Source organism: Chelonoidis abingdonii, chromosome 6 (genome assembly GCF_003597395.2).
Source record: "Chelonoidis abingdonii isolate Lonesome George chromosome 6, CheloAbing_2.0, whole genome shotgun sequence".
Lineage (NCBI taxonomy): Eukaryota > Metazoa > Chordata > Testudines > Testudinidae > Chelonoidis > Chelonoidis abingdonii.
In genome coordinates this window covers 46,501,691-46,521,667 of record NC_133774.1, presented here as the reverse complement: position 1 = coordinate 46,521,667, position 19,977 = coordinate 46,501,691, and the positions used below count along the sequence as shown (strand labels likewise).

General features: G+C 41.5%; 1 protein-coding gene across 1 annotated transcript in view; it reads right to left on the bottom strand.

Annotated features, from left to right (window-relative positions):
* ARSB (arylsulfatase B) overlaps positions 1-19,977 on the bottom strand; it is a 94,106-nt gene that overhangs the window by 28,290 nt on the left and 45,839 nt on the right. Inside the window, exons 5-6 of the mRNA XM_032774500.2 lie at positions 12,556-12,799; positions 1,310-1,380 (exon numbers count right to left, since the gene is read on the bottom strand). Coding sequence (XP_032630391.1) covers positions 1,310-1,380; positions 12,556-12,799 — 315 coding nt within the window. The remainder of the gene's footprint in view (positions 1-1,309; positions 1,381-12,555; positions 12,800-19,977) is intronic.

The following is a 19,977-nucleotide window of genomic DNA, read 5'->3' as shown; positions in this document are numbered from 1 at the left end:
GGTGAGATCATGTGCTCCTGCTTAGAGGAGAAGCAACACGGAGCCAGATATACATCGTGGCAGCCTATCCTAAGCCATTCCATCCAGCTATTACAGGATGACTTGCGCCAGGCTCACAGGTTACATGCCACTATCTCCACTGCACTGACTTTCTTCAGTCAGTGTTTAGCTCTCATTATATTACTGTATATCTTAATTTAATTAACACAAAAACTTCAAAATCTCCAGGAGAGTCATGTTCCAATGAAAATCTCCATGAGTAATCCCCGTTTTAAAGAGCTCCTAGTCCTTACCAAATGTTGAATTATAAAACAAAGCATTTAGAGAGCAGCATGACTTGCTAACAAAGGCTCCAACTCATGTTAGTATGGCACAGAAGCAGCCACAAGGCTTGGTATGTCAGCCTTTTACAAACTAAAGTTTTCCATTTGCAAGGTCAATAATCAGGGGTGAAAGTAAATCACCCTGGAGCTACCAGCTGCAGAGGCGGCTGGGAGCCCTGGGCTTCAGGAGCAAATTAAAGGGCCTGGGGCTCCGGCTGCTGTGGAGCTCTGGGCCCTTTAAATCACCGAGGGAGCCCTGCCGCTGCTACCCTGAGCAGTAGGCCTCGGGCTAGGACTGGGTAGCAGCAGCAGGGCCCAGGAAGTGCTTTAAAGGGCTCAGTGCTCCTGCCACTTCGGGGAGTCCCAAGCCCTTTAAAGCCCCGCCAGAGCCCTGCCGCTACTACTCCAGCAGTGGCAGGGCTCCGGCAGCCACTTAAAGGGCCAGAGGCTCCGACTGCTGAGGGGAGCCCTGGGCCCTTTAAAGCAAGGCCGGAGCCCCGGCAGCAGGGCTCAGGTGGCGCTTTAAAGGGCCCGGGGCTCCCCGCAATGGTTTACTTTCACCTCTGTTAATAATACAATCTTATTTTAGATAGAACACCACAGGACATGTGGATATCAGGAGATAACTTCTAATCTTGAGTGCAGGAGGCACTTTGGTCTTACTGTGCACCTGAGGCATGTGATTTTCTCTGAATAACCCCACAGCCTGCAGTACATTATTCTTTGCATTGAAGTGCTTCAGAACACTGGGAAATGAAAAGCACAGCCTGGCAATGATTTAGGCTATAGTTAACAGTACACTATAGTTGCGATTATTGCAACTCCGTTTTAAGGCAGTTATTTAGGATGCCTTCCATTTGCAAATAAGTATTTCCTTTCTTCACCTACAAAAGGGTAAACTTTTCTTGAGGGGAAAATAACACCTATTAGACAGATATCAAACTATATGTCTATATAATATGACTAGCAATGAATTGTATACTCACATGGAGACGTGTCCACAAACATAGGGTCTATGTTATGAAGCAGCTCCTTTCTGGGAGAAGGGCTTCCTTCACTAGAACAGAGATCATTGGGAAACATTAATTTCCTTCCAGAGCCCACTAGAAATCTGCATGTGCTATTTTAATACTTCCTTTTGTTATAATTGTAGGAAACAATTGTGTCCATTAACTATTATGAACTTTTAATTTGAAGGTGACCTACTGATCCAGTAGCTATAATATTTTAGCCCAATCCTACAACTCCACACCCAGGTGAGCAGTCCAAATGAAGTCAGTGGGGCTTACTCATGTGCATAAGGGAGGCAGGATTGAACCTCTACATATTAAGTAAATGTTACACTGAAAACCACCAACATTCCTTAATAGGTCCACTATCTATAAAAAGCAACATGCAAGCCAGTTAGAAGTCATTTGTTTTCATTATGGAAATTAAAATAAAAACATTCATCATGCCACAAAAATTGCAATGATGTAATAGTGAACTTCAAAGACAACCATTCAGATAGTATCTAGATTTATTTTATTTTATTTTAAGCAACAGGTAAGACACAAGTAAAGATAATTTCTGACATGAAACATTTACCATCTAGAATACAAACACAGGTAAGATAACACTCAATGGAAATCTTAAAGGAAGCTGTTAAAATCATATACAATTTTATTTTGGGAGGAAATATTATTGATACTGAATTATAAAATACCTAATTGTAGAATTAATATTTCCCCTCTTTATATCATCTTTGGAAGCCAAACATTCTGAGTAAAAGTGAAATTATAAATTACTGGTGGGACTGATTCAGAGAGCAAAGGATATATATTTGTATTACATAACAAATCATACAGCACTTTCAGCTAATGTACAACCAGAATCCAACGTTAAAAATTGAGTGTGCAAAAACTGCCATGCAGGAAAATTTTCCCCACAATGCATTAAAAATGTTAGGGTTTTAATTTCTCGTTAGTATCACAAGCTGCACGCCTGACTGATCCTTATGTAACAGGTTTGCATTTTAGGACCTTCATTAGATTCTGAATTGCTTCTGGATGCTCAGGTTGCAGCTGTGGCCAATGGTGTTTTTCTCCATCTGTTCCTGGCAAGAAGAGACCTCTCCTTTCAGGTGCAGCCCTCATTACAGTTATCCGCGCCTTTCTCACCTTGAAACTGGATTAACTTGAATATGTGGTACATACTGATACATCTTGAAGAATATCCAGAAACTGCAGTTAGGCCAGAATGCAGCTCTTAAATGCCCACTTGTTAAATGATGTATTAAACAGAGTGACAGCCTATTAAACCAGTGCTCTGTAATGTGTACCAGCTGCCAGTAAATTTATAGGGTGGAGTTTAAGGTGTTGGGATTTACATATAAAGCTCTGAGTGGTTTAGGATCTTATTGTCTGTGAGTCTGCCTTCTTTCCTATGAAATAGCTCCACTGCTATAATGAATAATAGTGCCTGAGCTAGACAACTCCTGGCTTAAAAGGCAGCAGACTGCTTACCGGGCATTTTCTACAAAAGGTTCCACTTATCACGTTTTAGCCCAACAAATCTTAAAATTGTTATTCTTCCAGACACGCTACTAAACCCATCTGTTTTACCTTTTGGCCATTTGGGAAGGGGGTGGATTGATAGATTCTAGAGATGAAAGTGCAGATGGGATCATTAGATCATTTAGTCTGACCTCCTGAATACATTGAATAATTTTGGGTGGCTCTTTTCGCACTCTCCCATTTTTCCAACATCCTTTTTAAAAGGTGGACATCAGAACTGTACCAAGTATTCCAGTATCATTCTTAGCACTGCTGTATGCAGAGGTAGTATCACTTCCCTACTCCAACTTGGTACTCCCCATTTATACACCAGCCCTTTATTCCATAGCATCGCACTGGAAACTTTCCTTAAACTGACTATCCACAATGACTCCTAAATTAATTTTCATAGTCATTGTTCTCCAGGATAAAGTCCCCCATGCTGTAAATATGGCATGCATTCCTCCTTCCTTGATGTATAAAACTTTTCATTTAGCTGTATTAAAAACACATTTTGTTTGAATGGGCACAGGTTACCAAGCAATCCAGATCACGTGGTATGACTGTCCTGTCTTCATTATTAACTACCACTCTGTTAACCTTGTTGTCATCTGCAAATTTTAGTAACAATGACTTTAAATTTACTTTCAGATAGTTGATGAAAATGTTTAATAGTGTTGGGGCTAGAATCAATCCTTGCCAAACCCCACAAGAAATGCTATTATTCAAAGATGATTCCCCATTGACAGAGCTCAAAAAAAGTAGTTGTCAATTAACCAGTTCTTAATCCATTTAACCTATGCTCTATTGTTTTGCACAGTGCTGATTTTTAAAATTAGAATATTTTGTAGTACGAGGCAACTGCCTTACAAAAATCTAATTATATTACATCTTCCTTTATCAGCCAAATGAATAATCTCAAAGAATGAAAGCAAGTTTGTTTCACAAGACCTATTTTTCATGAAATCATGCTAATTGGAATAAACAACATTCATATCCTTTAATTCTTTATTAATTGAATTCAGTGTCAGCTTTTTCACTATTTTGCCCTGAACTGATGTCAGACTAACTGGCCTGTAGTTACCTGGATCATCCTGTTTACCCTTTTTAAAATATTAGCACAACATTAGCATTTTTCCCCATCTTCGAGAATTTCCCTGGTATTCAAGGGATGATATAAAAAATTAGCATCAGTGGGTCAGAGATCTCCTAAGCCAATTCTTGTAGGACTTTTTGGTGCAAGTTATCACAGCCTGTTGATTTTAAAATTTTTATCCCTAATAGATGTTGTCTGACATGTATCTTCAAGTTACTAATGTACTACTAGAAGATACTTCTTTATCCCCATATGATACAAGTACATCATCCTGGTACTTTCCAAATACAGAAGTATTTATTGAACACTTCTGCCCTTTCTGTATCATTAACAATTTTACCATCTCCATCTAAATATTAATCTATACCATTGCTTGGATTTCTTTTTTTCCTAATATACTTAAACTTCTTTTTATTGTCCTTAACCTGGCCAGTCATGGATTTTTCTTGATGTCCTTATTAGTTTTCTACACTTCATAACTTTTAATTCATATCGATTGCTATTTTCCCTTTTTCCCAATTGTTATATATATTGCTTTTTAAATATCTAATTGATGCCTTCACTTTGCCACTGAACCAAGATGAGTTTTTAGCCATTTTCTTTAGCATCCTTCTTGACTGTGGAATTGTGGCTGTTAGAACATCTAATAAACTATTCTTAAAGAACTCCCAATTTTCACTCATTTTTCTAACTAATTTTTTTCTCCTACTCAATTTTGCTTATAATTTTCTTTAGTTTTGGGAAATGAGCCTTTTTGAAGTACCACAACTACATATTACTAGTTGGGATAGCTCTCTGTCTACACTGAATATAATCAAGTCAAGATCACTGGTCCGTAGGCAACCACCAACTTCTAGATCAGCCTTTATCAGTGCCAAATAAGGTGCCAAAATAGCCTTACCTCATGTTGGTTGCAATACCTTTTGTGTTAGGAAATTATCTGTAATTTTTAGAAACTGATGGTGCTATACTACTGGCTGCACAAATCTTCCAGAATATGTTTCCCAAACTGAAGATCCCCATAACAACACAGATCCCCTCTCCCTCCCCACACATTACAGACTAGTATTTAAAGAGTGACTCCTATTCTCTAGTTTGATTTGGTGGTCTGTATCAGACCCCCATCAGCAAAGCCTCTTGGGCTTTATTAGTTAGCAGATGTATACAGGTGCATTTTAAATCCTGGGCATCTGATTTATCATAACTAAAACAAATAAGGGTGTCTTTAATGTGGATTCCCTCCTCCCCACTTCTTTAACCTACTCTACCCTTCCTGAACAGATTATAATCACAGGCTTTAAACACTCCAATCATGCGAATCATTCCACCAGGTTAGATTCAAGGTAGTTGGGATTGGGATTATTAATGCTGTTATGGTGGGCCAGTTTCATGGCTTGTTGTATGTTATTCAGAGGTTTCTAATTTTGTATATTTAATGCATAAAACCCTAAGATTGCATTAGACTGACTGAAGAATGGCAGGCATTAAAGGTCAGAATCAAGCCTAGAACAGTCTGAAATGTCTTTTATATTGTTTCTTCTGCACAGCTGGGAGAGGCGTGCAGCTTAGGGTAGAAGATCGGAAGGTGTATACTTTGGTTGAGGTGGAAGGAGGAAGCCACTCTGGGCAGTAACTTGGGGTGAAAACGTAAGGAGATCGTGTCTTTGTGGAAGTTGGTAAATGGTGGATCTGCCATCATGGCTGCCAGTTCACTGATGAACCATGCGGAGGTGATGCCCACCAAGAAAATCAACCTTCATGGAAAGATGAATGAGAGAGCAGGTGGCCAGGGGGTTGAAGGGTGGCTTGGTGAGTGCAGTGAGGACCAGATTCAGATCCCAAGAAAGGGTAGGCCTCCCTACAGAGGGAAAGGCACTGAGAAGGCCATAGGAAGCAGGAGGTCTTTGGATGGGTGAAGATGAGGAAGCCATTGACAGGAGGAAGAAAGGCACTGAGCGCCAGATGGATGCAGATGGAGGAACGGGCAAGGCCCAACAGGCATAGATGACGGAGGTAGTATAGAAGGACAGGAATGGAGACGAGTCTGGAGACAGTAAAGCAGCGCCACTTAGCTTGATAACAGTTGATTGGAGTCTGCTACGAGTGATCATGTCTTGGATGGGGGTGGAGCAAACCTGGTCTACACACAAGCCCCATCCAAATACCAGGCCACTAGATGGAGAGGACTCAGGTTGGGGTGCTGCAGCCAGCCATGCGCCTGCGTTAGGGGATCCAGGAGGGCCAGAAGAGGACTCGGGCGGTGAGCAGAGAGGTGGAGAAGATTGGTGTACCATTACTGGCAAGACCAGGAGGAACTGATAAGGATAACCATCACTCAGTCCTTCTGCACTCTGCGCAGGACCTGGGGAAGGAGGAGAATGGGCAGGAAGGCACAGTGGAGATCCACGGTCCAGGGAATGAGAGTGGCATCGCCCTGTAAGCCTGAGCCCAGGGCTCCCCAGAAGCAGAAGAGAGGAAGCTTTCAGTTCTCCGATGTCATGAAGAGGTCCCAGTGAGGCATGCCCCACCAATGAAAGATGGACCGGAGTCGTGGAGTTCCCACTTGTGGTTGGTGTGGAAAGACAGCTGAGCTGTCCACCAGGGAGTTGCTGCTGCCCAGATGTACAGTGTGCAAGGTGATTGCGTGCTGGAAGCACCAGTTCCAAGGATGGATGGCCTCTGTGCAGAGGGAAGGAGACTCGGCCCCACCCTGTCTGTTGATATGGATAACTGCCATCATGTTGTTGGACAGCAGTTGAAGATGGTGGGAATGGAGGAAGGACAGGCAGGCCTGGCAGGACAGTCACTTGCCCATAGATCCACGACATTGATGTGCAGCTGCGCAACCATTGGTGACCCAAGATCCTGGGCCGTGCGGCCGTTAAGGTTGGTGCCCCAGCCCACGAGTGAGACATCTATGGTGAGAGTGGTGCTGGGCATAAGGGACATGAATGGAATGCCTGGTAGAACTACGGACAGGTTGCACCACCAGGTGAGGTAAGCCGAACAGCGGGAGGGATGATGACCTGCTTGTTCAGGCCGTCTGACTGCGGATTGCAGACAGAGTGGAGCCACAGCTGAATGCAACACATATGGAGACAGATGTACAGCGTGAGCATGGTACAAGCCACTATATGGCCCAGGAGGGACAGGCACTGAAGGACACACATTTGTGGAAGTGTCAGAGCACAGCAATAAGCGAAGAAGTGAGGGTGGCAAAGCGATCCCTGGGAATAAAGATGTGGGCTGCCACAGAGTACAGGCGTGCCTCTATGAAGGTGAGCGTGCAGGTAGGGACGAAAATAGACTTTTCTTTATTGATGCAGATCCCCAAGCTGCCGAGGAGGGTGTGGAGGGTGTGGGTCTGGATGGTGGCAAGGAGACGGGAGCAAGAGGGCACCATAATTAGCCAGTTATCCAGAGAGGGGAAGAGGGAATGATCCAGGCGGTGCATATAAGCTGCCATGACTGCAAAGATCTTCATGAAGACATGGGGGGGCAGCAGCAATTCTAAAGGGGAGGATATGGAATCGGTCATGGGAACTCCCCACCTTGAAGCAGAAGAATTTGCGATGAGCAGGGTGGATGTCTACGTGGAAGTATGTATCTTTCATATCAAGAGCTACAGGCCAAGCTCCATGGGGAGAAGGAAGGGATAATATGGGAGAGAGTGATCATCCTGAAGCAAAACTTGTGAATAAACTTGTTCAAGGAGCAGAGATCCAAAATGGAATGAAGAACATCTCCTTTCTTCAGGGCAAGGAAATAGGGGGAATAAAAACAATGGCCATGGTAGTAGTATGGCAAAGGTTTTATGGTGCCCTTTTGGAGGAGGGGAGTCACTTCCTCATGGAGGAGACAGTCCTGGCAAGGGTCCAAGGGCAGCCATTGGGCGGAAGACAAGGAGGGAAGGAGAAGAATTTGATAGGGTAGCCCTGATGGAGGACATTCACCACCCAACAGTTGGAGATGATCCTGTCCCAGTTGTGGACAAAAGTCCTTCTCCCTGGGCTCCCAAGAGGGAGCTGCCTCCTCTGCCCTGCAGCTCTCTTTATATATGAGCCTGCTCTGCCCTCATTGGCTCCTCACTGCAGCTCCTCTCTGATTGGCTGTCTGCTGTGAGTAGGGCTGATTTTAACACTTTCTCCACCAGTGTGGGGCAGATGCCCTATCACACTTCCCAGTTACAGAGCTCCACTGCTATGTGGTTAGCCCCTCACAGGACAGCTTCAGCAAGTTATCCAGCTAGCAGCTGGATAGTGTAGTTTTTGTCAGTGACACTTAGTGAGTGCACAAGACAGCAAGGATATGAAGGCTCAACTAAAGTTCTCCGAAACGCCTTATCTTTGTATTTCAGTATTTTCTAGTGATTAGATTTAAAAAAATACATACACATAGCTTAGAATTCTCTGGCTTTAGGATATTTGTTTTTAAGGTACAATGTTCTATTAAGTTGCATACTCTCTCTCTCTCTCTCTCTCTCACTCACACTCACACACACACACTTAATAGGAAGAGGGCTTTTTTGTGGGGATTATTATAGTGTGTTCCACCACCAGCTCAGTTGTGTGTTCTTAATGCAGGCGAAACTCTGATTATCTTCCAAAGGAATTTTGTTTGTATAAAAACAGGAAAACTGTATTCTATGGGGCAGATTCTCTGCTGATATAAACTGATGTACGTCTGTAGAAATCAAAGGCTAATTTATGCCAGCCAAGAGTATGCCCCTGTATTTTCAACCATGGTATATTTTTAAAGCATAATGAAAGGTTATTGTTTATTGGTGAATTTGTACACAACATTTGTATAGGAACTTTAACAGAACAGGGTGTTATTTAAACTAGGCAAAAAGTAGCCTTGGGAAGAAGTCCAAGGTTTTCCAGAGTGAATTAATTTGTCTTGTTTTTGGTAATGACCTGGTGTCACTAAGGACATTTTTGTTCTTTAAAAAAAACAAACAAACAAAAAACACACATCTTGCACATATTCTATTTTCCTGGATCACATTTCCTCACACTTTCTTAATTTTTTTTATGTATATTGGAAAAAAATATTATGATATGCTTCACTTAAGACATCATTTTCTTCACCTTCAATTTGTATCACAGTGCGACTAGCTGTGATAATCTTTTCCCAACAATATTTCATCTGTGGAATCATATATAAAACTTATAGTATTTAAGAATGTAATTTTAAATTCTTTTCTTTCCTATGTCACAAGCAGTTGTAGACTAAATCTACAGATTAAGAATGTTTACTTTTTAAAACTAACCGCTATTACAGAATATATGCTAATCTTCCAACATACTATACTGTAGTGATTCTTACCCAGGGGCCCAGGGCCCTCTGGGGGGCTGCGAGCAGGTTTCAGAGGATCCACCAAGCAGGGTTGGCATTAGACTTGCTGGGGGCCAGGGTAGAAAGCCAAACCCATGACATGGGGCTGAAGCCCTGGGCCCCATCACCCGAGGCTGAAGCCGAAGCCTGAGCAATTTAGCTTTTCAGTCCCCCTGTAGTGTGGGGCCCTGGACAACCGCCCTGGTTGCTACCCCCTAATGCTTGCCCTAGCTTTTATATGCAGAAAAAAAGTTGCAGTGGCACAGGTGGAGCATGGAGGTTTTATCGCATACTGCGGGGCCACAGAAAGAAAAAGGCGGAGAACCCCTCCCACACAGTACTGTCACACATTGACTTGTAATATAGTAACTGACTGGCCCTTAATTTCCATTTTCCAAATTATCTTTTTTTTAAAAAAAAACCATTCTAGCTATTTTCATCCATTATAGGCCATTAAGAACTAAAAATCAACAGATTTGAACTTTTTATTAGATGTCATTAAAGTCCTTTTTGTCCGATAGCCAACATTCAACTGATCTTTTGAGCTACAACCTTGAAATTTGATCTATTAATTGAGGAAAATGTGAAATTAAATATTTTTATCATAGGTCACCGACTGGGCAGTCTAACAATTCACAGAAACTATACTAATTTCTTCTATGAAGAGTCATATTGGGAACGAGGCCTCCAATTTGGCAAAATTAAAAAAATCTGGGTTCACCAGGTCTCTCTAGGTGCTATTAAACATTATGGGTAGCCACTGGGTGAACTGGTAAGGTGACATGGGTTCAAGTGCCAGCAATATGCAGATGACACCCAGCTCTACCTATCCTTCACTATATGCGACCATATCACCAAGATAAACCAGAATTTGGACAAGATCTGCTCAGGGTTGAGGAATAGCTGATTAAAGCTGAACCCAAGCAAGGGAGAAGCACTAGTACTGATGGGCAGAGAAAAGCACTTTCAAGAGTTTGCAACCACAGTGCAGGCTCCTTTAGTTGAAGATAGATATACACACACACACGCACACCCCTTAGCCATTCAGTCTGTAGCTGAGGAATGCTCCTAGATTCCTTGGTGATGCTGAGCTCTCACAGAGCAGTATTTGCTATAACACACACTTTCTACTATCGCTGGCTGGCTAGCAGAGTCATCCTGTCCTAGTAGACAATGACCTAGCCTCAGTTACACTTTTTCCACCTTTTGTGTAGAGTACAGCAATGCAGTATACTTGGGCATGAAGACATCAGCCCTTGGGAAATTTCAAAGGGTACAGAATGCTGCAGCACATCTCCTCTGCAACACAGGCTACTGTGAGCACATCAGACCTGTCCTGCGCTTTCTACACTGGTTTCCCATAGAATATCTAGTCAATTGCAAGGTCTTGGGCCTTATCCTCAAAGTTCTTAATGGCCTGGGGCCAGCATATCTAAAAGATTCCCTAATAGTGGTAGACAACGGAATAGTGGTAGACAACGGAACTCTTGACTCAATGAAACCTTCAACCGTAAGGCTAAAGCTCATTTGTGCAGATGGCAGAGCTTCTTGGAGACCAATCTGAGACTGGCAAACTCACAGAAACTAAAGACCATCATAAACCTTCACATCTTCAGCTCCAAGTGCAAGGTGTATTTTTTTGACCTATCCATAACATATATCTATGCTGCCCACACAATTTTTCCCCTGGGGAGAGGGAAAGAGATAGAACCACATGTGACAGGTGGTAGTCACATTGCTTAACACGCTACTGGAATGCACTCAGATACCATATTGATGACTATAGTTTAAGAACCTATATCAAATAGAATAGGATCAGTTGCATTAATTAGAATTTTACCAAAAAAGATGTTGAAGATGAGCAAATGTGCCCCAAGTGCTGATGTCAGTATCAAATCTACCTCAAGGACCTTGTCTTGATGGGAAAAATGGATGCATTTATCAGTCATGTTAGCTCTTGAATGTTAGCTTACCATGACTGAAAAGTACCACCAAGGTGCAAACTAACATGTTTCCATGTGTGTTAGCTGGTTATGTTGTATCTCAGTAGTGGAGGCTGTTAAAGTTGCAAAATGTGGGAAGTGGGGAGGTATTAATAGGAAAAGGAGCTCAGCTTTAGTTTTAACAATCTCAATTTGTTGGGGAGACATTTATATAGTTTCTGTTTTATAATTTCTGTTATTGAAATACAATACCCACACACAGAGTCCCCCATAATACTGAAAGGCTTTTACCAAAATTACTAGTTGGACCAAAAACTTTAAGCATTATAAACAATAACTAATACACAAAGCATTAGACCTGCAATGTTTGGTCTGTAGGAAGTAGAAAGTCCAGCCTCTGCTTTAACTGTAGCATTATTTTACCTTGCTATATAGCTAGCATCTTGAATGGTCCTTAAGTGACCCAAAACTATATTCAAATATCACTGAAATGAAGCCACTCCTTAGAAGGGAGGGAATGGAATTTAGTCAGCTAGCTAGCACATAGCATGCTTCATGAAAGTGTAGAAGGGAGGAATAAAGGAATTTAGACCAAGATCACCAGGAAAACCCCAACTCTTGCAAAGAGTGCCAAGGACTTTTAATACATGCAGAAACTCAGATTCTGAGAGCTCCATAACCCATGTGTGGTAGGATAAACCTCAGGGAATTCCATCTCTGGAAGAACAAAGGACTGAATAAACATTTAGCAAGAGCTAATTCTATATTCATAGAGTTCGAGGACAGAAGGGACAATTCTATCATCCTGTCTGACTTCCTGTATATCACAGGCCATTAAATTTCACCCAGTGTTGAGACCAATACCTTGTCTATGACTAAAGTGCAAGGTCCAGAAAGGCATCCAGTCTTGATTTGAAGACACCAGCAGATGGAGAATCCACCATTTCAGTTGGTAGTTTGTTCTAATTGTTAATCATCCTCATTGTTAAAAATGTGTAACTAATCTATTCTCTTCCATTCTATTCAGGTTATCATGCTACATCTGTCATCATGGCATCTGAGTACACCTTCCAGAGATGAATTAAGTAACGTTACTGGCATCTTTCATTTATGGTGCTTTCTTCATTCCTGTTCTCCCCCGGGAGAAAAAATGTGTATGGATTTAAACCTATCCTTTTATTTAGCAAATTACCTTTTTCCCCCCAATCTTATTCAGGATCAAGTATGTGTCTCGGTTTCTCCCAATTTCAGGTCTGTTGCTCTTGCTGATAAAAGTCTTATCTTAGCAGGATTCTGACACAGTTATTTGAAATGCAAGTTACCTGATAGTTTTCCACACATCAAAGCCATCCAGAGGCTTAGTGCTGTTTATATGTCCCCCAGCAAGATTTACTAGAGTAGGCAGCCAGTCAGAGATGTGGATCAGTTCATGACTTTCTACTCCCCTCTGTTTCAGTAAAGGACTTGCAACAAATCCTACTCCTCTGACTCCTCCTTCCCAGAGCGTCCACTTTCTTCCTCTTAGAGGCCAGTTATTTCCACCTCCCAAAGTCTGTCCTCCATTATCTGAAATTACAGGTAAGCAAAATAAATGATTTTTAAGACAAGTATTTTATAATGTATTCATTTTAAACAAATTTACGTAACACAGGGATACCACAATCACTACATAATGCTAAATTCTACCAACAACGTCAGTTACATACACTACTACTCAATATTTTAATGTGATGTTTTGCATCTTCAAAGCATATTACAAATATCAGCTAAAACCCTCACAAAATCTTGCAGGAGTTACCTATTCAAATGTGAACAAAAACATAATGTGGCAGGAGACGAGAGTGAATATTACTTTCAGGTGCAAAAAAGCTTACCAATATTTATAAGAGTGGCTGAGTGAGTTTTACCTTTTTTTAGGTCTACAGGTTTATGTAACTAAACTTGACCTATAAGGAAACATAAAATGTCAGTTTCTTTGCACTATTTTCAGGGCACCTGTGTTTGATGAACCAGAACTATTTTCAAAAATTTTAAAGATACACAAGGCAAAGCATTTTTTTTCCTCCTTAAGCCTTTAAATCTACTGTCTGCTTTAGTTTTAACTATAATTGCATGATGTGATTAAAAACCAGGAATGAAAACAACTGTGGGAGCAAAGGAACAAGGAGGTGCTGCATCTGATAAACCAGAGAAGACAGCCTTACTATCCTGACAATGAAGCCAAATGATATCATTCCTATGTAATTAACTAGGGATCAGTGTAAATTCCTGCTGTAGACATATAATCAATTTAACCTGAGCAAGAAGGGGGATTTTCTTTGCTAAGGGATAAAGGGACTTTATCTGTGTGACATCTCAAAGGTGGATACAAAGAGTAAAGTTTATTGAATTCTTCAATCTGATCCTACAATAAATAAAATAAACTTTAAAAATAATAATGTACATTTTTATTGCACTTTTCATCCCAAAATGCTTCAGAGACTGAGAAATAAAAGATTGCTGAAAGGCAGCCATTTGTTTTTTGGAAGGTGGCAGCCAAGCAGGAAACTAGTATGCAAACTAGCAGCCTAAGCTAGGCCCTTAAATCCATATTTAGGTACTTAAAGAAATGGCCCAATATTTCAAAAGAGCAAAGCATTTTGTGGCCCTCACTGACTTAAAAAGAAACTGCTGGATGCTCAGCACTTTTGAAAAATCAAACCACTTATTTAAGTGCTTGAATATGGATTATGGGCTCCCAGCTAAAAGCCTTACCCTCACATCCACACAAGAAGATATTAGCTTTTATGGAATCAAAGAATTCCACACACTAAGTACATGTAACTCAACTTATCACCCTTTATAAGGGCCAAGGGATGAATCTTTGGGATTTGAACTGTAGTTTCAGGGAGAATAGAGGGCAACAAAAATGATTAGGGGGTTGGAGCACATGACTTATGAGGAGAGGCTGAGGGAACTGGGATTATTGAGTCTGCAGAAGAGAAGAACTGAGGGGGGATTCTGCTGCTTTCAACTACCTGAAAGGGGGTTCCAGAGAGGATGGATCTAGACTGTTCTCAATGGTACCAGATGACAGAACAAGGAGTAATGGTCTCATTGCAGCGGGGGAGGTTTGGGTTGGATATTAGGAAAAACTTTTTCACTAGGAGGGTGGAATGGGTTACCTAGGGAGGTGGTGGAATCTCCTTCCTTCGTGGTTTTTAAGGCCTGGCTTGACAAAGCCCTGGCTGGGATGATTTCGTTAGGGATTGGTCCTGCTTTGAGCAAGGAGTTGGACTAGATGACCTCCTGAGGTCCCTTCCAACCCTGATATTCTATGATTCTATTCTATGATATAAATCACTGATTTTAATTATGATTTAAATCAGCAAGCAGGAAACCTTGCTTTGAATAATTGATTTTAATATGTCCAGTACTTTGTTATTTTCCTAAAGAAAGGTTGATAACCATTAAAACATTTTGATTTGCAACTAAATGTAGCCTTTGCACTTAGTTTAGTGTTTCTTTTTGTTAACCAGGAGGGCATACTATATCTCTATACATTTATTTAAATAACTATGTAGCTAAGGCACTACTTCTTTCACGATATTGCTGAAATTGCAGATCCTGCAATATTAGGCTTCCTCCGCAGTTTTGATCTTAATCAGCTTACTTTGCACAGTCCACAATTTTGCAAATATTTTGAGCATGCAATTAGTACTGCACTGACATTCAGTGCCTGTAAAATGTACAAGACTAACCTGACTGGACTCAATTTCTACAGCACTTGTGTTAAGACTTTTAGTCTTCTGAATTTTATATTGTAAATGTCACTTTTTTTTAAATGAATGTAATATAGTTGCAGCAAAAATGTCTGGTTATCCAAAAAATTAGCAGGCATAACATAATACCTGAGTGTTTGTATCATTCCAGTATCCTGTCTTCTGACAGTAGCCAATACTAGGTGCCCCAGAGGGAATGAAAAAACAGGTAATCATCAAGTGATCCATCTCCTGTCACTCATTCCCAACTTCTGGCAAACAGTACAAAGTGTAGGCTTTAACATAGGTTGTCAATTTTAAATTTAATTTTAAATAGGTTAATTCTAAAAAACCCCACCTATTTAAAATTTAAAAGAATCCTTTTTTAAAACAATTTTTTATACACCCTCAGTATACCAGAATGGATGAAAGTTGCTATTGGGTCAACAGACACACATTGGCCATCCTCCTCAATAAGAGACCAAACAGTATATTTCAGTGGTGGTTCACATTGCTACACTGTCTCCCTATCCAATTCCAGACCAATTTCAAAGACTGTGCTCTGTTCCTTAAAGCACTCAGTGGTTTAGGACCCTATCAGTCACCACCTCTTACCGTGACTCATCCTGACATGTTCACTCACTTTGGGGCTGGGCATTCACAATGGAAGGCCTTCAGCTACAGAATTCTCGGCCATTGGAGATCAAGACAAGCCTTAGCCTTCCCACATTTAGAGTCCAGTTTAAGACCCCTATCTTTGCACAAGACTTTCAACAATAAAAATACTGCAGGAGAGCTCAGTAAGCTCTCTCGGGAGACAAACTGACTTCCCACTTAAGAGAATAGAATAATGGAGGAGTACAGAGTGTGTGCTGTGTGCTTTCCAAAATCATAAGACAACATTTCTTGCTCCAAAGAGCTTCCCATTTCAAAGGGTAAAAATAAAGAGAGGATCAAGGGGAGACAGGTGGGGATAAAACAAAAGAATGGTCATGATGTTAGCTGACACATGTAGTTCTACTTTTGGTGGGATTTTTCTTTTCGAGCTGAAGGGTTTTCTAAATTCATTCCCCTCACCCTTTGGTGGGATCAGAATCCTAGCATGACAGGTACATGCTTGGTTTTTCATACTCAACTTGAATTTTTTTATTCTTCTTCACCACATGTTCAGTCACCCTAGAAAAAGGGCCTGTAATATTTCAGTTTCCTTTAGACTTATTTCAAGAAACTCTTCCCTTGATCCCAGGATAGTGCAGTAGTTTTATACTCTCACCCAGGGCTTCCAGTTGCTCCCAGCTTTCTGTTTACTGCTGCTTTTACATTTTCAAGGTGGATCATGTTTGGTTTGCGTTTAACAGGCACACTAATGTTTTCTTTACTAGGTTAGCAACTCTCTGCTTCCCATCAACACAGATGATAGAGGGACAGATGAAGTGAGCCCAATGCCAGACCTGAAATTGTGACATTTATGTTGCCGCATCAAAACACTGATGAAATTCTGTACGCTGGGGATCATCTAGGGACCATGGATCTGCCCTACATCCATCCATAATGTGTATGGGTAGGGTTTTGTGGCCTGCCTTGTGCAGGAGGTCAGACTAGATGATCATATTGGTCCCTTCTGACCTATGAGTCTATGAGTCTATATTTACAACCTACATGTTTTGGTACAGAGAGACCCAAAAAGTAATTAAATCCTCATTCAAATGTAGGCCTTTCCTGTAACTGGCACTGCAGCTGACAGGAGGAATAATTTGTTAGCATCTGAAGTTACTATTGAAAATAATGACGGTGGTTATGGAAAACCAAAACAGTAGACAACTGCCAAAATATCGGCTTTGGGTGTGAGCAATTGGAATTTTCTATCCAATAGCTTTATTTATTGGTGAAGCTTCCTAAACCTAATAAAACAGTAACGTTTGGAGGTAAATATTTTACATTTATGTGAGTACTATTAAAATATCCAAGTTATCAAAGGAAGAGTGTGATTGTGGTGGTGATTATACACTGAATGTTCACATATATTTCAGGGCAACTTTTTACTATATTTAGCCTTAAATGTTAGTGATGCAAAGCCAGGGCATTACACAAAACACAGACTATATAAACACTGTGACTCACACTAGTCAACACTAATTCAACTTTTCAGCCAGATAAAAGAAAAACAGAGGGAGGATCCCTGCTGACCCAGCATTAGCAGGGCAGCACTGTAATGGAACTGGAAGCAGCAATATCTGTTTAATGTCACCAACAAAATAGATGGATACAGAGTAGAGAGCAAAAACAAGGGCAAAAGTGACAAAGCATTAGCTTTCTGGGTGCTTTTAAGAGACAGTGCACTGCAGTACTGTAGTTTTTATATAGCTTAGATGTGGATTACTGTGGCGGGCCATATCAATTAGAGATTATGTTACGTGTAATGGTCATACGCTACTAGGATCCTAGGAAAATGTGCCATTCCTGATGGAATACAAAAGGGAAAAACATAACAGAAACACAGGCCTTGGCTACACTTGCAAGTTGCAGCGCTGGTGAGGGGGTTACAGCGCTGCAACCTACCAGGTGTCCACACTTACAGAGCTCAGCCAGCGCTGCAACTCCCTTCCTGCAGCGCTGGCTGTACACCTGGTCAGCGACGGGTGTAGCAATCAGCGCTGCTGATGCAGCGCTGCTCATCGAGGTGTGGACACTCACCAGCGCCTGTTATGGTCCCAGGGTATTAGGAGGTATCCCACAATTCCTGCTATACAACAAACCGGAAGGTACTCCCGGAGCTACTATCTAAAAAAAACAATAGCTGCTCTTTGCTGCAGCCAGCGAGCGAGCCGAGCGGAGGCTTTGGAATGTTCACAGCTGTTTGCTTGAGGGACACAGACGACGGCGGGGGAGGAGTCCGTCAGAGATGCTGCTTATCTGGTCTGAAGCCTTTTTACATTTAAGAGTGATTGAGAGAGGGGTGGGGGAAATGGCCAGAATTTGCAAGGCAGGGAGCTCACAGTGTCTGCTCCAAAAATCCGCTCTTCTGTCTCCTCGACACACCCTGTCACACTGCACCCCACCCCCCTCTTTTGAACTTGCAAGGCAGGGAGCTGTCACAGTGTCTGCTCCAAAAATCCACTCTCTCTGTCTCTCACAAGCTACCTGTCACACTCCACCCCACCCCCCTCTTTTGAAAAGCACGTTGCAGCCACTTGAACGCTGGGATAGCTGCCCACAATGCACCACTCCCAACAGTACTCCCTTCCTGCAGCGCTGGTCGCTGTCAGTGTGGCCACACTGCAGCGCTGGCTCTACACAGCTGTACGACCACAGCTGTAACTACCAGCGCTGCAAAAATGTAAGTGTAGCCCAAGACTATTTAGTCAGCGGTAAGAAAAGGAGGTAGGGCTCACAGCTGTTAAAACTATAACATACGTATCTATAATATAAAAGGAGACAAAATAGCCCCCTTCAGGCTGCAGCTGCCAGTCTCTCCTAAATGGACAGTATTACTTGTTGAAAAAATATGCTGTGAAAGGTTTCAACAAAAGGGTGAACCCACACTAGTTAGATCAGTGTAAACCAGGCAACTATAAGTAGTAGCTCCAGTGAAAGGGGTTGCACTCCTTTCTGAGGGCCAGGAATCTGGGTGGAAGACATCCCGGGTTTTACAAAGGTAGAATCTATAGGCTTGAAACAGTTATGCCCTTTTTTTTTTTTTTTAGTACTACATTTTTATAAAAATCCAGATGCTGGACTGCAAATGATACTTGAAGAATTGGCCATATTTGACAATTTTACATAAAGTTACATTAGCAAGGTTGTTGTAAACAATTTTATTTTGGCTTCTCAGTATGCATGTAACCACAGGATAACTACATCTTGACATACGTTCCTGTGATCTGCCTGACTATAACTGTAGGAGACTAACCAATTTTTGCTTCAGAAGTATTCACATAGTCTCTTCTCCTCTAGAATATTTTTACAAGGATTTGCAGATTTGATCCAGAGTGAATATCTGCCATTACTGCAGCAAAAGCAATTCTCACTTTCAAAAACTACCTACCTCTTCAATGAAAAAGTCACTGCAAAAATCAATATATTTTGCAAACACTTAGAGACGCTTACCAGATATGCCAGCACTGAAAATCTTCTCATAGCTCTATTCCTCTCTCCTCAATTGTACTAAGCAAGCAGAGTACTGACATTTTGAATACTAAATAATTTGAATATTACCCCAAAGGAAAATTGGAGGGAAGGCATGGCATATGCTTCCGTCATCTCTCATCTGCATGTCCAGATCACAAAATTAAAGGTTGGCAGGATGACAAGGCTCAAGAACACGACATACCATAGGAAAAAAGACTGCAGAAGGGACCAAAAGTTAAACTGAAATTTCGGTGGTATTAATGCCATTAAGTTTGCCACAAAATGAGATCAGGGGCAGAGTTTGCCACGCAGAGAGCCAGCTGCAGTTATAACTGTAATAATAATCTGCAGATTCTCAAGATCCATGAGGTTTCGCTGAAGATTCTGGGGTATGGTTAGAAGCCCAGGGTCTCTTCATTACCTCTGGAGACCACACCATTCATCCAAGTTAGCATGGCTGTCCCTTCTCCCTCACAGGTCCCAAATCCTGTCAGGTGGTTTTCAAGCGTACATAGATGGGCGCTAGTATAAATATATCTTGACAGTGACAGCATCATCTTAGGGAAGCCTTTCAGTATTTCCAGAAGAATGATAATATGAAGAACAACTTTTTCCTGGCTACATGGCTTGCACAATCTACCACTCTTTCCTCCTGTCCCAAAACCCATGGAACCCTGTTCATATGAATAACTTTCATGGAATTTCATGGTAGGCAAAGAATCCATGTTGCCACAGCCTACCTTCTTCCCAACAGATTTTGGACACAAGCAGTAGTTTTTATTCCTCTCCTATATCATTGCCTTTGCAGGAAATACTGGGGAGGAAAGGGAGAAGGGTAACATAACCTTAGGATTCTCTATTTGGAATGTTTAGGTT